The sequence below is a fragment of the Canis lupus genome, chromosome 4, assembly GCF_048164855.1.
Source record: "Canis lupus baileyi chromosome 4, mCanLup2.hap1, whole genome shotgun sequence".
Lineage (NCBI taxonomy): Eukaryota > Metazoa > Chordata > Mammalia > Carnivora > Canidae > Canis > Canis lupus.
The window spans coordinates 29,702,932-29,721,508 of record NC_132841.1 but is presented as its reverse complement, the minus strand read 5'-3'; the positions used below and the strand labels follow the sequence as shown (position 1 = coordinate 29,721,508).

Here is an 18,577-nt window from a genome sequence, read left to right as displayed (position 1 = left end):
CAGGGAGGCCCTGCGGCGCAGTGGCTCACTGTCTGGGCTCTAAACTTAGAGACTTTTCCTCAAGCCTTGGCTCTGTTGCTGACAAGTTCTATGACCTCGGATGTATCACTTTCGTCAGCTCAACTTTCTCATCTGTAAAATGGGGCTCACGCTCTCCCAGGATGAAGCCTACGAATACAGGTGAAGTTTAGCACGGTGCCTGGCACAGAGTCCCTGCTAAACTGTACACACGCTTTTCTCTCCATGTCTTTAGCCTGACTGTGTGTAGGTACCCCGATTTACTTGATGATACGATGATAGTGCTTCCAAGTTTTGCAAAAATGCTACGAGTGGGGGTGTTCTTACCATTCCTGCCTGTTAAACATATTTTCCAAGCCTCTGAGGCTTTCCTTAGTGCTCCTTTTGCCTTCCTGCCTCTAGTGAACTCCTACCTATGCTTCAAAGCCTAGCCTGGATACTCCCTTTTGTGATTCTCGGAAGCAGAATCAAGGACATTTTCCTCTATTCTCTTCGTCCTTTTGTCACATAAAAGAGCTTTTCGCACTGCAGTTATAGTAGACGATTTACACGTCTGCCTGCCAGCTCCATAGGCACTGACTGATGTTTGCTAAATGTGAGAAAATGAGTAAAGCCCAGCAAGAGGGGAGTGTGGATTCCTGGATCCCGGGTACCTCCTGTGGCAGTGTCTACGCAGACATTCATGGAGGGGAGGGGAAAGGAGGGCTGAGTTATTTCTTCCCCTGCACTTCTCACAGCCACTTTATTTGGGAAAAATAACAAATTCCTGTTAAGGGTATTGTCAGACCCTAATTAATGTCCCTGATCTGGCTATATTGGTCCCGTCTCCACGCAGGGCTGCAGAGTTACCACTAATCAAACACCAAGCCGGTGAGAAGCTGAAGCTCCAACCCTCTTTAATTTAGGGGAGACGTTAACGGTGCTCTCCATCATCACAATTACCCAGGCTGCTTCCTTCCCTCCCCGTGAGGAAGCGTACAGGGACCTACGCAGCTAACTGCATATTAGAGGGTTTTAAATTTTTTCAACAGGAAGCAGGAAAGGAAGAGAGCCTGTATCTTCTTAGCAATCTGGAACAGAGGGAGCAGGATTTATGGGTCCTTCAAGCCCCCTCTTTCATTTCTTTCTTACCCCCTTTAAAAAAAATTTGGGGGGGGCAAGAAGAAGGACCTGAGCTTTGGGACAGTCTGAGCTTTGGGACGAGCTACACACAAACAGCTAACAACCAAGGCAGTGGAGGTGGTGCGATGTGACCAAGGAAAGGAGAAGGCTGGGGGGGGGGGGGGGTTGTCAGCTCTGATGGACCCCTTCTTTGTCAGCTGACCAAAGTGAGTGCATCAGAGTCGGCTGGCGGGGCGAGCGAGTTGGAAGCCCTGCACTGCTGTTATTCTGGGGCCACAGATGAGGACACTGAGGCACAGAGCGGCTACAGAGCTGCCCAAAGCCCCCCAGCTGTCAGATGGCTGAGCGGCCACTTGATGCCCAGCGGCCTGGCCCGGCACCTGTGCCCCACCTGCACCCCACCTGCTGCACAGAGGGGAGCCCCTGGGGGCCGCAGCCCAGCACCTGTCCTCTGGGGGGCGCCAACCCCTCACCCGGAAGAGGACGGGAGGCACCCCTGGATTTTGGAGTCTTCCCCAGCCCTGGTGGGCTTTGGGCTGTAATTAAGTTAAGAGCGTAAACAAGATTTATTAGGCTTTTAATTACTTTTGCCGCACTGATTTGCATATGGACAATGCGCTTATCACAAACGGCCTTCTTAACCACTCTTTTAAATCCGTGAACGAAGGCAGCAATTGTTTGTTGGCAACAGGGCCAGGTCACGGCTAGGGCTGTGAAGAGGTCCAGCTGCAGGGCTGAGGGCCCAAGGCCTCCTCCTGCCTGGGCTGGCCTCTTGGGCGCCCACCTACAGCACCCACCGCCGGCTCACTCAGCAGGACCAGACTCAGGACGACTCCCAAACGGCAGCTCCACAGACCAGAAAGCTCTGCCCCAATGTGTGGGCACTCGCCTCCTCCTGACTGCCGTCCCCCTCAGCAACGGCCATGGGGCTGCAGGAGCCTGACCCTTCTGAGACCTCGCATGAGCACCCACCTCCACCTGTAACCCTTCCCCTCAGTGGCCATGACCATGGTGTCAGAGCTACAGAAGCACAACCATCATGGGGTCCCCCAGAGGCAGCTGGAGCTTCGGGCTTCCAGGGCTCCCCCACCCTCTCCTATTCACTTGTCCTCAGAGCCTATAGACAAGGACCCCTGAGCGTTCGGACACCCGCACACCTCCAGGCCCCAAATCCTGAACATCTCCCCCATGGCTCAGGATGTCCTTAACTGAAAGGGCAGGAGGAGCCTCTGTCCTCCAAGTCATCCAATACAGTGGTGGAGGGAGGGGTGGCCAGAAAAATTTCCTCTGTGAAAAGTACTTGACTTTCTCTTTAACCAACTTTCCCCTCTTGTTTGGGAAATTACAGGAGGACTTAAAAGGTGATGCCCCCTATTGGGGTTTTCCCGGAAATTCATGAAGCTACAAGTGGAAACTGGCCAACCTTAAATCACCCGCCACAACGTGCCGCGGGCCTCAGTGTGGGGCCTGCAGGGACGTGGACTGGTGCTTGTTCAACCCATGACACTTCCTTTCAGTCTCAACTGCCCCAACTCCCTACAGAATTGGGAAACAGGGCAAGGTCAACCACCAGACACCACCTCGCTGATCTTGGTCAGCAGCAGAGTGAAGGGCGGAGCAGGGCATGTGGTTCAGCGCCCCCGTTCTGCTCCTAGCTGCCTGTGTGTTCTTGGGCAGGTCACCGTCCTGCTCTGGGCCGGCTCTCCCTTCTAGTTCTGCCATCGGGGTAGGAGGAACGGTCCAGAAGTACTCTGTGAGGAGGCCGTGCTCCGTGGAAGCAACTGGTCAACCAGCAGTTCTCAGTGAATGTTCCAGGGCGCAGGGCCCTCCGCTCTCTGAGAGGCCGCCTCTTTGCCTTCTCTATCACTCTTGGGCACATACAAGGAGCTGGACTGGTGCTGCAACAGGTGGCAGGGCCCTGCGTACCAGTCAGCAGCTTTTCAGCCCCCCGCGGGAAAGCCAGTTCCAGCTCACATAATGCACCTGCCGGCTCTCGGACCAAGTCCTGGAAGGTCAACACCCATGTCCTCTGGGCAGCCTCTTGACAGCCCAGACATTTTTCTCCTTCTGACCCCAAGGCCAGGCCTACCTGTCACCTAACCCTCACCCTGCCTTAATCTCAGGTCTCAGTTTTGCCTCACTGGGTCTTACGTCCCCAGCTAGTGAGATGCAGCTCCCAGAGCACAGACATCCTTCACCTGGTTATCTCCAGGACAGGACGGTCTAATGCCTACAGCTCGGCTCGGCGGTGACCTGGCAAAGGGCTTGGTGGTACTGTGGCCTGAACGGTCACAGCCGAGCAGGTCCGAGGCAGGCCTCTGGTGGGGCTGCAGCGCCCTGGCCCACCAGCAGTGACAGCTTTCCTGAAGTGGCTCAGAGGAGGAAAGGCTGGCGGGACGGGAGATGAGAGGCAACGAGAGGCGGGGTGGGTCTGGCGGGGCGGAGCGGTGAGAGGCTCAGCTCACATCAAGGTAGGGGAGCATCACAAGCCACAGCCTGTGCACGGCCGGTGGCAGCAGGCCAGCCCGAGAAGACCTGCGGCTTACTGCCGAGCCAGGACAAGGGGAGGAAGTTGGCCAGAGGTGGGTTTTGCCTTTCTAGAGCAATGGTTCTTAACCACAGGTGACACCCTCACCCTCCAAAATGGGGGAAGGTGCTTTTACAACATGGGGGCAGGGGGGCACTAGGAGACCCAGGTGGGTGGGGGCCGAGACACAGAATGCCCTGCAAAGTCCCATGCCACGACAGATATCCTGGCCCAAATTCCAGCAGGACCCCCTCCCAGCACCAAGAAACGCCCATACAAGAGGGGCTGCCCTGAGTCTGAGTGGTCACAGGCCGGGCTGCGGGGGCGGCCAGGCAGCGATGCTGGGTGAGGAGAGGGGGGCCTGTCGTCACACAAAGTGCTTCCGACCGAGGCGGCAGGGAACCATGGGCTGAGGCCATCCTGTCTGCGCAGGGCGCCCACCTAGGCAGCTCCGTCCTGGCTCCGAGAACCAAAAGCCCCTAAGTCAGTCTGCAGAGCATGGCCAATGCCCCACTTTGTGGCAGCACCTCCGTAGCGTGACCCAGGTGGCCGGTGGAGCACTCGGGGCCAAGGGGGCCTCGGTTGGGCTGGGTCACGAGTGAGAGCAAATGTACATCCCCGCCCCCAAAGCCTGTCACCAGCGGGACCGGCCGAGGGGAAGCAGGCAGCGCGTCAGGCCCTGTGGGTCTGGGCCAACGGGTAGAGCACGCAGGCGGAGCGCCCGGCTGGGCAGGCGGACTGCAGAATCGTTACCTGCGGCACCTGCTGGTTCTGAGGATGGTGTGGGCAGGTTGGCCTGCTCCTGGGTGCCCGCCGGCCTCCACCGAGGCCTTCCCACCCGTGACCCTGAGCTTCTCGCAGCCCTGTCCCCGTGCTGACAGCCCAGCCTCACTCAGCTCCTGCCCGGCCGGCCTGGGCTGGCTCTGTCCCCATCTGCGGGAGGCACCACTGGCTCTGTGACATTCCCGAGCCCTGTCTGGGCCCTGGGTACCTCCAGGTTTGCCCAAGACCCTGCTCAGGATCGCGCTCAGGACAGTTAACTTTCCTCCCGAAAGTCTAGATCCTGAAGAAGAGGGCGCCCTCCACCGCAGCTGGGTAAGACCAGCGCTGGCAAGCTCTGTTGCGGTGGGGGGAGAAACAGCACTCGCTCACCAGGATTTAAAAAAACAACTGCGTTTTTGGAAAGCTGGGACGTCCTCATGGCTGCTCAGAGGCCCCCACCCCAGGTCTTCCCCATGAGGGGCACCTGCAAGGAGATCCGGGGGCCCGAGGCCTGGCTGCCCAGTGCCCACCCAGCAGCCCCCGGCCCGCCCCTGGAGGTGCATGCCCACTCACCTGTGCGACAGAGTGGGTTTCATGGAGCTCATAGAGTTGAGGGGGGGCTGCATGGGGAGTTTCCCGGGGGGGTCGCTCTGACGGCTCTTCTGATGTCGGAGCAGCAGCAGGCGGCCGAGCTCCTCACACCAGGAGGACAGCAGGGCTACAAGGAAGGACAGGACGGTCAGTGGGGCCTGTGGCCACCTCACCCTGCCACGCCCGCCCCCACCTTGCCTTCCCAGACTGGGTGCCCCCACCTTCGTGCGGTACCCGGCGAGCCACCTCCTGGGGAGGCCTTGGTGCTCTCATCTGCAGGGTGGGACCAACGCACAGAGCCTGTGGGGGGCGTGCTTAGGAAGGGCTGGCCTTCCCCAGGCTTCTCTCAGCAAAGACAGCCAGCTCAACGTGGCTTCTCCTTGGGGGGGTGGGGGAAGGTGCAAAATCACAGACTCCGGAGCCTTCCTGGAGCCTCTTGACCATCCCGGGGTGCCTGCGGGCTTCTCCCTGGAACTCCTCCTCGCAAAAGTACCCACGCCCGTCCAGTGAGACCTGCAGCAGGTCCCTGTGCTGCTGGGCACCCACGCTGAGGAGGACTAAGGATTCCCAGGGCAGAGGGTGGCCCAGAGGTGGGGTGGGGGCCAAGCCATGGGGGGCCGGGGCCACCAAAGGCAGAAGCGAACGGGGACCCTCCACATCTGGGCTTTGAGCCCTTAAACACCAAGAGAAAAGCAGCTGAACCTAACGAGGTGCCGGAGAATCAGGCTTCACTGTCCTAATGCAGTCACCAGGGCCCAAGAGCACCCTCCAGGTCCGTTTGGCTGGCCCATTGTCCAAAGAGTAGGAGCTCTGCTGTGTGACCCAGGGGAGCTCAGAGACCCTCTCTAGGCTTTAGTTTGCTTGCAGGGGAAGAGGAGTGACCCCTGCCCTGCCTCCCTCCCTGGACTGTGTGGTGAGGGGTACATGGGGCCCTTGCTCACTGTGTGGGAGCCCAATGGGGTGAGCCCGGCCACTGCCCCATGCCTGCTGTGAGTACTTGGGCCAGCCTGGCCTGTGACCTCTGGAAGTTGCCTGGCTGGGCTGCCAGGAGCCTTCGGAACCACGACCGCTCAGCCACCTGCCGGACGCAGAGCCTGTTTCCTCCCTTCCAGGCCCGCCCCCCCAACCAGATGCTGTACAACATGCTCCTTTTGTTCAAATCTGCCCTGCATGATCCAGAAGGCCAGCTGCTGTGCCCGTTTTCCAGATGAGCAGACTGAGGGGGAAGTCACTCACCCACAATAACCACAGCTAGAAGAGCAGACACATGGAGGGCACCCTTGCCCCACGCGCACCCCGCTTAGTGGTGAAGTCCAAGCCTGGACCAACATGTGGGAGAGCAGATGAAACCCTTCAGAAGGCAAAAACCCAGTGGCCTTGCTCTCCAGTCCCACCAATTCAATGAGGAAGCCCTCAGGCCTCATCTGAATCCCACCCCTGTACCGTGTTCAGCTGGCATCAGGGAAGATGCCTTGAAGTACAAAGTCCTGGACGTGCTGCACAGGGCTGGCACTTCAGAAACCACTTAGATCCCGGACAGGGTGCCCCATTAGCCCGAGGACCTGGGAGGCAGGGCTGGGACCCCCCCTCTGAAGCCCCGTCAGACCCTGCCCATGGCCCACGTCAGCTCTGTCGATTGTGGGGAGCGGTGGGTTCTCTCCTACCTATCACTTGGTGGGCAGGGGCAAGAGGCAGCTGGGAGGACTGGCCGGAGAGCCTTGCACGCTCAGTCCTGCCATGAGCTGCCTGTGAGGGCCGCATACCCGTTCCTAGGGAACCGCTAGGGGCTGCCGGGCAGGGGAAGGGCAGTAGTTCTCACAGGGAATGGGGGTGGGGGGGGGGCATTCTTTGCCCTGCTTCTCGGGTGCCCGAAGATACCCAACCAGGGAGGCAAGCATGGGCTGAAAATCAGCCTGTGCCCCCTCCCCCCCCCGCCAGGAGAGCACCTGTTTCTGCCTCGGGAGGAGGTGCCAATGGCTGAGCTATGTCTTAAAAGATGCGTCCTGCCCCTCTCTGGGAGGCTCATTTCGCCACCACCTGCACAGAGAGGAGGCTGCCAGAGGCCCCTACCCTGGCGTGCGTCTGCCCAGAACCGTGGCGAAACGCCCCTAAAGCGGGCACCCAGCACACATCTGCTGCAGCTGGAGGGGGAGGCAGCCTATTCAGAGAGGTTGGAACAAGCAGAAATGAATTTCCAGATTGCTCCATTCTTCTCCCAAGCCCCTAGTTACCGCTTCTTGTGGGGTGGGGGGTGGGGGGCGGCACTGGGCATCTGGAAACTCATTTGCACGCCAAGCACGAGGCCTGCTGGATCGCAGTGATGGAGGGATGGAGGCACTACTCGGCTGCCAGCACAAAGGACGGCCCCAGATGGTGCCGCCCGCTGCCCGCGGCCGCCCCTCCCAGCCCTCGCTCCTCCTGGGGGCCACGGCGCCATGCGGGAGCTCCCCTCCAGTGTCACAGCCCTCCCACCTGCTTGGTCAAGGACGGCCCTTGACTTCCTATCGCTAGTGCAGTGCTTTTCCGGAAAGAGAAGAAAAGGAAGCTGGTGGCACAGCAGGGCCTGGCTGCAAAGGGTCTGGGACGCCGTGAGCAGATGTGACGTGTGTTAGCCAGTCACGACACAACACAGGTGCCAGGGCGGCCAGGTTCCTACAAGCGAGGGGGGAAAGGACAGGCTGCGAGGAAGGCACCGCCACCCTCCCCTCCTGGGCCCAAGCAGCCGGGCTAGAATGGAGGCCACGCTGGCGGGGATGCGGTGGCGGCTGCACAGCCATGGTGCGTGCTCTCTCGCCGTGAGGGCTGGTACAAGCTGTTGTGGGGCAAAGGCTGGTAACGACAACATGTGGGAATCTGTGGCTGAAGAGGGAAGCTGGGTAGTGCCAGAGACCCAGGAGGACTGGCAGGCAGAGCCAGGTGTGTGTGGGGGGTCATACAAGGACAGGACAGAAACAGCCCAGCAGGGCAGGTGTCTGGGTGTGCACTGCATGTGTGCCCCCGTCTGCGCTGCGCCGGCCGAGTGTGCCCTCGTGGGGACAGTCCTGCCTGCGCGTCAGTCTGGCCCTGTGGCTCCCTGCTCTGGGCCCTCTCTGCGGTGGGAAATGAAAAGGGACCACTGAGCACAGGCTCTGGGACTCGGGAGGGAGGCCAGGTGTGAAGAGGCCCCGGATGGGGTGGGAGGGATGGGAAGGCTGGGTGTAGTGTGCACAAGGATGCCCGCAGTGGGCGGGGTTTCAGGAAGAGACACCAGGCATCTGAAGGGGCTAAGGTAGGCCCAGGAGCGCCCCTCCGACTGCCCGGACAGCCCTGCGTCTGGTCCGGGGAGTCCCACGCACCCCGACAATCTGGGTTCCACCACTCAGAGTTCCGTGACCTTGGGCAAATGACATGAGCTCTTTGGGCCTCAGTTTCTTTATCTGTTGAATAATCACGATACTAACGCTCACTCCTTAGGACAGTCGTGACACTGGAATGGCACTAACACCTACGAAGTGCTTCAAACAGCGTGCGGTGCGGTAAGCGTGGAGGCCAGGGAAGCACGGGCTGTGCTCTCTGGAGAGCAGGTGAGGGTCTGTGGATGATCCCTGTTCCCACTGGCAGGACGAGCCTTGTGAGCGGGAGGAAGCCATCGCAGGCCCCCCAGGAGGCGTCCAGGCAGCCCCAGCGGGCACCAGTGCCTATGCCGCCCCAGGAGAGGGCAGAGGAGGGGCTGCTGGCAGGCAGGCCTCGGGGAGTGGGGGGCTAGGTGCCCTGGCCGTGTGGTCCCACAGCTGACGGGGCTTGGATCCTGCCTGCCGCTCCCTGGCTCTGAGATTTCGCACAGGCTGCTTCATGGTCGGAGGCCCCGTTTCCCCATCCGTGAAATGGGCTTACCAGATGCTTGCCTGCCTCAGGGAGTTGGTGTGAGCTCTAAATCGGCGTCATGGATCCACTGCCAGGGTATCCAAGCAGAAGCCAGGAAGGCAGGGAGGGTAGGTAGAGGAACGAAGGAGCCCTATAACCCACGGTAGCCCCAGGAAAGTAGCCTGTCGATCCCATGCCCTTTTTTTTTTTTTTTTTTTTAATCCCATGCCCTTTGCACAGCCCTGGGAGGGCTGGTGAGGCACCGGTTTTGGGACCAGTCCCTGAGACCTGATCCCAGCTCAGTCTCCACCATCCCGTGTGTCACCTTGAACAAGCTGCCTACCCCTTCCTGAGGCTCAGTTTTCTCATCTTTAAAATGGGGTGGTAGTGATTCTACTGCCCACCTAATGGGCAGTCATGAGGATGAGCTGAGCTACCACCATGTGGTGCGGGTACAGCTGTGCGCCCTAGCAGGGACCATACGCGTGTTGGCTATGACAGTCAGCATTACTGACCTTGGTTGGTAGATAAGCGGCCACCAGGATGGGGGCTTTGGTGTCTCTGGCCACTTGTGACCATACAACAGAGACAAATGACCCGGGGAGGTGTGCAGCTCCATAAGTGCACAGGGGCTGGGGTGGGTGCTGGACATCTGTAAGTCCCAGGCCCTGGAGCAGATGCCCGGGCCCCTCTGCTCGCTTCGCTGCAGGCTCTGCGGAGTGGCCTCTTGCCCCTGCCCGCCCTTCTGAGCCGTTGAGGTGGGTACCGAGGGGCAGAGCAAGCACAATATCATGTGCCCTGCTTTGCCTGAGACACAAGTCAATCCCCCGTTAGAGGCAGCCCTGACTTCGTTTCGGCCAGTGGAAAGGTACCTTCAGCCCTGGAAGGGACGTATTTTGGCCTCCCTAGGATCTGCCATGGGATTCCTGGCCCAACAGCAGCCTTCTTCAATGAGGGCTCCTTTGGGATCCAGACCGACCCAAGACCTACCTGGCCTGGCTGTGGACCACGGTCTCTAGCAGCCGAGTTCCAGATGGCCACTGTAAAGGGAAGGCGGTAGCCCTAAGGGTCGGTGGAAGGGAGAGGGGACACCGGCTGGGAGATGACATGACAGGTGCCCAGTGCCTGCACTTGTCTCTGCAGCTTACCCAAGAAGCCACAGGGACACCAGGACCCCCACTCCAGCCCTGCTGCAGACTTAAAACAACTAGGGTCATTTGCCCACAGCACGTGTCTTACAGTCGATGCCATATTGTGGTGTAATTTGTGGCGTGACTTCCTTCCTAGTGGTAGAAAACAGCCGTGTAACCTAGGGGGCATCTTCTATTCATAGGGGACCCCTGTGCCAGAAGATGCTATGGCTAAGGCAGCACGGACTCTTCTGAAAGAGAAGCAGAAATGAGCTCCAGGGCTGAGCATCAGGAGGGCACGGGAGGGCAGGTCTGAAGGAGGGCAGGGAGAGAAAGTCGCAGACATCTGCTCCCCAGAATCTTCCGGGCCACCCCCCTGCCCCCGCCCTGTAGCCATTACCACCACAGTATGCTTGAGGGGCAAGCCGAAGAAACCAGATGTAAAAGTGAGGGCGGGTCTGAGGTGGCTGTGTCCTAGGGCAGCTTAGTCCTGGCTCGTCCCAGATGTGTCCTCCCTGGGGACAGTGACAGGCTCTGCACTTGTCACGGTACCTGCAGCTCCTGGCAGAGGACACCCAGATGGGCAGGTCTTACCAGAGAGGTGGCGGGGTGAGGGAGGGGGAGGCTGTGAGGCAGGATTTGGGATTGCCCAGGTTCCAGGTAGGGAGGGTGCAGCTGCATTCTCCAGAGCAGCCTGGCAGCCAGCAGACAATGAGCCCTGGGCAGGCGGGTGGAGGAGAGGCAGAGGCTGGGGTCTGGGAGTTGGAGCATCAAAGGGGTGAGCAAGCTCACCCGGGCACATGAGAAAGGCTGCCCCTTGCCAGGCTGGACTCCAGCTTGAAAAGGAGCCAGGAACCAGAGGCAGCCAAGTGGCCACAGGAAACAAGGCGTTTGTTCTTTATGGAGGCGAGCAGGGGATGTTCAGACACGAGAAGCCTGGTCTGCTCGTTCTGGGGGAAGGTCTGGGGATTGGGAAGGGATGGGGGCCGCATGGGGGGCGTGTGTGGGGCGGGGGGTGGGGGTGGGGAGGACACAGGGACCTGGATGTGAGGGCCAAGCCGGAAAATAATCGAATGCACTGCAGCCCGGGGAGGCGACAAGCAAAATGAAACAAAGGCGTATTAAGTATCAAAGAGCATCTTAGCGGCTAAAAGGCTGCTGGAGAACAGAGGAACTCTGAGTGTATGTGAGTGAGCGAGGGAGTGTGTGTGAGAGAGAGAGGGAGAGAGGGAGGGGGAGGGAGAGGGAGGGAGAGGGACAGAGGGAAGAAGAAAGGGAAGGAGGCTCTTCTGAGCCCCAGGGCCAGGCAGGACCCAGGTGTGCCCAGGAGGCGGCTGCTGTGCCCTGTGCCCCGGGAAAGGGGGTGAGAAACAAGTCTTGCAGGGCAAGGCACAGAGAGCCCTAGGGAGCATGCCAGGGGAGCCCTCTGCTCCGTGGGAAGCATGAAGGACCCATTCTCAGAGGTCTCTGTGCCCTCAGGTCACTAAATGCACGCGGGACCCTGAAGGGGCAGCAGGGGCCCGTCCTGGGGGTCTCCCCAGGCCCCCCATGCCCCAGTTCCTCCTGTGCCCTCATCCACCCGAAGCCCAGGGGCAGCCCCAGCCATCCCAGGCAGGGGCCACGGCAGCCTGCTCCCGTCCGCGGAGCGTCCCCTTTGCTTCTCGTCTGTTCCATTCACCTTCTGCAGCCTTGTCCCTTCTCCCCTGAATTGCGACGAGCCCAGCCCACCATCCGTCTCCGTCTCCGTCTCCACACTCGGCAAGGCAAGGCGGCCAGAAGTTTTTCCACAAATGTGGTCCGACCACCTCTTTCCAGTCTGCATCCCCGGAGGAGGCCACACACGGCCTGGTAGATGGTAGATGCTCCGTGGATGCAGAGAGGAGTAGGAGAGCCGGGCTACCCGGGGTGGGGGGGGACCGTGAGCCCCACGGGCCACAATGGAATCCGAGGGGTTCGCTTCTGCAACCCCAGCACCCAGCACGCCCCCTGGCCCAGGCACTGCACCAACACGACCAACGGACTGACACGAATCACAGCGGGATGACCGGACGCCCGGAAGATGGGAGGGATGGACAGACCACACTCGCTGCATCCAAGAGCCGGACAGTCAGGGTGATAAACCTGCGACGGGCACCCCGTGGCTTCTAAAGCCGCCAGCAGCCCCCCATCCCTCCCTCCATTCCTCGGGGGCAGGGGCCTGGCCTCAGGAGCATCGGCCCTGCATTGAATCCTATCACGATGTGTCCAGAGATTGGCGCTGCCATCCACAAACGTCTCTACCTGAGCCAACTGCCACCCGTTTTGTGACCCGCACCCTCTGGTGGGCCACGCCAAAACGGGGAAGGAAAGGTAAGCAGATTATAGAAGCATCAGCTCCTACGCCTCGGGAGGCCGGCTGGCGCCCTGGGTTTTCCCCGCTCACAAGTGACGCTGGCGTTCATGTTGACGTTATCCACCCCACAGGGGAAGGCCTCGGCCTCCCCAGAGCACCTCACCCAGGGCTCCCTGGCCATGCTGCTGCTCTTCCTCCTCCTGCCTCCGGACCAGGCCCCGCTCTCCCAGTCTCTGATCTTTCTCTTTTATCTCCCAACCACGGGGCCCTGGGGCCGCCGCCCGGGGAAGCTTGGGAGTCAGAGACTGTGGGGCCCCTGCCTGCGCCTGGGACCCAGGATCCCACTCCCCACAGCGTGCAGGGAAAATGAGTAGTGAGGGCCAGGAGGGGAGGGCGGATGGGGAAGGAGGACATGGGGGGGTGTTGACATGACTCAGGTGTGGTCTGGTCTTTCCGTGACATCTGTAAAGTGGGAGACAATAAGAGGAACCCCTGTTCACAGGCAAGGACACAAGCTTTACATCATGTGTAAGAAACGGCCAGTCTTGTGCCAGGTTTTGGGATGGGAAGTCAGAAGCTGTCAAATGCTGATGACCTCCCAGTGGCCGAGAACATACACCCTGGAGCCAGTCAGCTGGTGTTGGTATCCCAGCTCGGCCCCTCGGCAGCTGTGTGACCTGGGGGCAAGCCACTTAACCTCTCTGTGCTTTGGTTTTCCCTTGGGTAAGATGGGGATAATAAATATTATGTACCTCCTAAGCTGTCGGGATTAAACCAGCTAAGGCATAGGACAGGCCAGCACGACTCCTGGCGTTATAGGAAGGACGACATGCACATAAACTCTTCTCTTTTTGTCACCGAGCACATGCTCCTTCTTTTAGGGTTAAGAGGCTTCTCTGTCTCCCCATCTATGTGCTTTTGCTCAAATAAAATACAATTCATTTCACTCATGTCCGTGAGGATCGCAAAAATGCCTCCACACCTCGGACCCAGCCCTGCATCACCTCCTTCGCACTGGTGCTCTCTGGGCAGGCAGCGTCGCTCCCCAGCTCCCAGCTATGCCCACGCCCTCCGCTTCCCCTGCCAGCCTCTCTGAATCAGGCAGATGGCAGGCCTCCACGTCTCTGAGGCCCAGAAGCTGCTCACTCCTGACCCAGCTCTTGGGCCACGCGGGGCAGGTGGCCAGGCGGGGCGGACTCCTCTGTCAGGAGTGCCTGGGAGCGGGGCCGTCGGGGGTGGACTGCGCAGCCCTCCTCTCCAGCTGGGCCAACTGAGCAGCTGACGAGGGGCCCGTCCTCTGGCCCCAAACAAGGGGCGGGTCAACTGGGAGGTCTGGGCAGAGCCTTGGCTGCCCTCGGTCCACATCCCTCTGTGTGTCTAGCAGGAGGAGGGATGAGGGGCAGGATTCCTGCTCCAACCCATGACCCCTGGGAACAGAGCTGGCCATGGAGCTGTTACTTTGCCTCCCTTCCTCGGGCGGGGCGGGGGGTTCCTCTGCTAGGTGCCCCCACAAATGGAAAGAGGGGCCCTTCCCTGCCCATTCTCTTGGGTCATCTCCTCCCCAGAAAACAGCACAGGACGCACATGACCACGAAGGGTCAGAGTCAGGATCAGCAACTGCTGGGCTGCAGGAGGCCCGGTGTCAGCCCGAACATGGCCACTGGGCCCATGGGGCCAGCAGGGTGACCCCAGGTGCCTGCCTGTGAAGCGGGGGGACTTTGCCCTAGCGTGGACAGGGAGGACCTGATGGGATCAGGAGGGTGCAGGAACAGCCCCTGGCTTCTCTCACCTGCCTGGCACCCTCTGCCTCACCGAGCCCCACAAACCGCCAGGCCAGCACGGGGCTGGCCAAGTATGAGGCTGTCTGTGTTTTACGAAGCAGAAACAGAGGCCCAAGAGGAGGTGATTCAACCACGACCCACACCACAGGACAGCGACCCCGCTGCTGGCCCAGGATGGCTTCTCTCTCATCCCCCAGAATCTGTGATGCCACAGATCCGAGAACAGGCACATTCCCAGGAGGCAGCTCTGTGCCTCCTGCCTACCCCCTGTCCGTGATTCAGCGCCCTCCCAGCGTCTCGTCCTAGGTCTGCCACCAACTTCCTGTGTGACCTCGGGCAACTTCCTCCCTCTCTGGGCCATATGTAAGGCGCGGGCGTGGGTGCCGTGCTCCCTGAAGTCTGCAGCTCTGTGAACCAGCTCTGCTCTCGTAATGGGGTCACGTCTCTCAGGGCTGAGGCCAGCCTCCACCCTTCTCAATCCTGCAGGTGCTTTGGGGTGGTGGTAGGAACCGCCTGTCCTCACAGGCGTCTGGCCTGGACACTTCCATCCCGCTGTCCCCGGGTGATAGATGGAAAGGGCTCTAGACATCTCACCTCGCCCAGGCACCCCAACTAATAAAGCCGGGAGCCCAGAGCTGAGGTCTGGGAGCTGGTGTGTGCAGGACCCAGGGGTGATGGGGGCCCAGGAGGGGGTCGGCAGGAGGGGAGGACTTTGTGGTTTCTGCTGCTGGGGTAGGACTTCTCTCCGGTTACAGAAAACATTGTCCCTGGGGGGTTGTAGGCTGGACCTTGGTGGCCCTGACAGCTAACCCTTGGACTATAAAACAAGACATGTTTTCCTTGGGGGAAAAATCTTACTCTCCTGCAAAACAGCTGTATCATTGTACTAGCAGCAGCAGCAGCAGCGGCACACGGAGGACAGTGTGCTAGATCATTCCCACACTCGGCTCCCTGCTCTGTCATCTCTCATCACTCTGTGGCCAAGAAAGTCAGAACAAGGAGGAATCATCTGCTGGCCCTCTGGCTGCCAGCGACCCTGCCCTCCTCCATGCCCCCTCCCCCCGCCCCCCTGCACGCCCTCGGGCCCCGGTGCAGGGAGGGCTGAGCGGGCTGCAGTCCTGCTGGCTATGGATGTGCACGAAGGCTCATGGCCTGCCCCGCCTGGCCCCCGCTCCCGTCCCTGTGCTCGGCGGCCTGTCGTCTCAGGTCCCTGCCTGGCCAGGGAGGGCCTCTGGGCTGTGCCCTTCCTCCCAGAACACTCCTCACATGCTCCCACCCCCTCCCCCCAGGGGCTGCCTGGGTTGGCAGGAGCTAGGAGTCTCAAGGCATGTGAACTCACCCTGGGAACTGAACTCCAGGGGACCTCAGAGCCGGAGCTGGCAGGGAGGATTCCCAAACCGGTTCGCCCATCCTTCATCCTGCCGGGCAGGACAGTCGGGCCCAGGAGGAGATGCCAGACAGGTTGAGCCTGTCTGTGGGCTTTAGGAAAATCCCAGCCTGGAAAATCCCTGCCTGCCTCACACCACCATCTGGAGCCTTCCAGGATAACCTCGTTTAATTGAGAAGACACCCCAAAACCAGCTCAAAGGGCTATTTTCATCGGAGAGACAATGCCTCCTTTTCCTTAGCCTGAGGGGTGGGCTGGGACAGAAGGCATGTGCCAAAGGGCTGCGGCCACTAAGCCCAGCTGGTAGGGAGCCATCACTGGGTCCTGTGCCCCTGCACCCACCCCCTGGGCCCTCCTAAACTGCCCGGTACTGGGGTAGTCACAGCCCCCATCTTAGAGAGGAACGGCAGGGACAGAGAAGCTAGGGAACCTGGCTCAAGCACAGGGGAGCTTGTGGCAGGCTGGGACCAAGGCAGGACTCCCTCCTCTGACCCCAGGGCTACCTGCTGGTAGTAGAGTAAGGGCAGGGATCTAGGGATCTAGACACCCCCCCCCCCCCGAAAATTACCCAGCATCTACAGGAAAGCAAGCATCCCAGGAAGGGCGGCGGGGCCCTGAGCCACCCCCACCCCCATGACAGACTGAAGCCAGATGGCCTCTGTGCATCTGCCCACCCCCCCACCCTGTATTCTGGGAGGACATGGGTTTCAACAGGACAGATCCCTTTGGCTACCCAAGGTTTGACGAGAATACCCACTGGGAGGAGGGTCCTGAGAGTCACGAGTCTCCCCAGCTCCATTTCTCTCCGAGGCAGCACCCAGGCAAGGCAGAGGAGAGCCCAGAGGCCGAGGGCACGGAGGGTGCTCTCCCCACCCTGCTGACCCCGGGATGACACTCCTGCGGGGTCTGCAAGACCAGACCTGGGCCATATGGGCACAGAGCATATCCCCGGGAGCCACAGAACCCACGTGCCCCTCAATCCAGCAGGCACTACCTGGAGAGCCTGTTTCTATCCTGTCTATATAGTTTCTCCTGCGGCCTGAACACCACTGCCCATTGCTCACTCTAAGGAAACTGGAGGGGCGGGGGCAGGGGCAGGGGCATCAGTTTCTGCCCTGAGTAGTTAGTTGGCTTTCCTGAAGCTTCCCAGCTCAGTGCTTGGCAGGTGGTCCAGGCCTTCCTGCTCCCAGCATAAGAAGGGGTCAGAGTGAAGCCAGGCCTTTCCAGGCTCAACCAGAAGCCAAGTCTAAACACCCAGCGTGTCCACTTTCAAGGAAGGGAAGACAGCCGTGAGTCTGGGTGCTAAGAGGCCCGGCTGTGCACCCCCACCGTTAGTTCTGGTCCCCACGGCTAAACCCAGGTGCTCTTGATCCTCATCCAACCAACCCCAAGACCCTCAAATGAAGGTTCCCTCTCACCTAGCCTGGGCTCCCAAAGCCAGGAGACCCTCCTGGAGTTCCAGGACCAGGCCTTGGGAAGGTGCTGCTCCCTGGGCACCTCTGTTTCTCTTAAGGAACCAGCTAGAAAGCTCCCCAGCCTTGGAGTGACTGACAGAGTGTGTACCACGGTGACAAGGACAAGAGAGACAGGTCTGGGGCAGGTGGCACGTGGCCTGGTGATCCACACACTTGCCTCCTGAGAATGGCTTTAAGGTCACTCTGTGCTCTTTGAGAGAGCACGTTCAGGACACACCTGCTGACCAGATCCCCGGCTCTCCTGCCTGCAGCCGTGTGGACCACCCCCAACCCCCAACCCTCCTCTGCTTCCCCTGCCCGAGTGACCTCATCATCCTGCAAGAATCTCAGGTCCACAGTACAAGAGAGGCGGACGGCTCGTCTGTCCATCCTCCCTGGGGCTGGGCTCCTGAAGGGGAGCCCGAGCTGTGCAAAGGCTTGAGTCACAGGCAGGTGGCTTAGAGGTGGACACAGAGTTCTTGCTCCAGCTGCCGGCACTCTGCAAATCAGGGAGGTAACCTAGCCCCACACTGGGGGAGAGGACAACCTTCCAGTGGGTTCTCTGTCTGGAACAACTGTGTTGCAAGGTTTTTTTTTCCTTTCCCCTTCTTATCCACGTATCCAACTAGAGCAGCCCATCACCTGTATATTTGGTGTTTCTGTCTGGGCTTCCTAGTGCATCACTTGTTTTCTGAGAAACCCTGTGAAGGTGGATGTTGGAGGGAGCCCTGGAAGCCACCCATGCCTGGCTGTCACCACCTCTCCGGGTGCCCAGCAGGGGTTGGCCGTGGGGAACCTGGCTGCCTGAAACACTAGACTGGTCCTACTGGCCTTTGCTACACTGCTGGGGCCCCTGGTGCATTTTGGTGACCCTGTGTTATACTGTCTACCTGTTTTGGTTATGGATAGGTGGACACCACTCAAAGGAAAAGCATGACTTGGAGAATGAATTTCTAGAACACTGGGGAGGGGGGTGGGCAGGAAATGGGAGAGGAATTTCCTCTCTGTAGAAGCTCCTTTGAGATGAAATGATTCTCTGTGAGGTTTCTTTAAATATCCAGCTGCCTTGTTGCGATGAAAATAATCATCTATAAGAATTCCATTTACATATAGTGCTTCCTGGCTGCACCTGTTTCTCAGAGTGTGACACACCTGGGGGATGTCTGGGTGAATCGGTGTCCTGGATGCTGAGGTCCCAGGCCAGGACTCGAACCCCCTGGATCTCTAGGCCAGGGGTTCCCAATTTTGCCTGTGCCTCAGAATCATCTAGAAGGCCTCACCCTCTGGTGGGGTGTCTGATCCAGTGGGGGTGGGACGGAGCCCCAGAATTTGCATTTCTGGCCAGTTCCCAGGCGATGCTGATGCCGCCAGTCTGAGAACCCCACTCTGAGAACCACTGTTTAGACAGAGGGGCCAGCTCAGTTGCCATTTGCTGCATGAACGGAGAAAGAAGGAATAATTCTTCCCCTTCCCTCTTTGGGTTCAGAATGTACACCAGCTTTCAGGCCAAGGGGAACTGTTGGTTGGCACATGGTCTCCCACACTGCTGCTGACTTCCTCGATTGTTACGTTCAAGGCCCTGGAGGCTTGACCCTGGGCGCTTTCTCCTTGGCCTTGGCACAGGCAGAAG

General features: G+C 59.8%; 1 protein-coding gene across 11 annotated transcripts in view; it reads right to left on the bottom strand.

The window, feature by feature from the left end:
• The window catches only part of ZMIZ1 (zinc finger MIZ-type containing 1), a 231,064-nt gene that overhangs the window by 30,267 nt on the left and 182,220 nt on the right, over positions 1–18,577 (bottom strand). For 10 of the 11 annotated variants that reach the window (XM_072823768.1, XM_072823759.1, XM_072823764.1 and 7 more), the window contains one exon: positions 5,003–5,147. In XM_072823768.1, the coding sequence (XP_072679869.1) occupies positions 5,003–5,147 (145 nt within the window). Of the gene's footprint in view, positions 1–5,002; positions 5,148–5,241; positions 5,309–18,577 lie in introns of those variants that run through there. The other variant, XM_072823765.1, reaches the window with a different exon arrangement.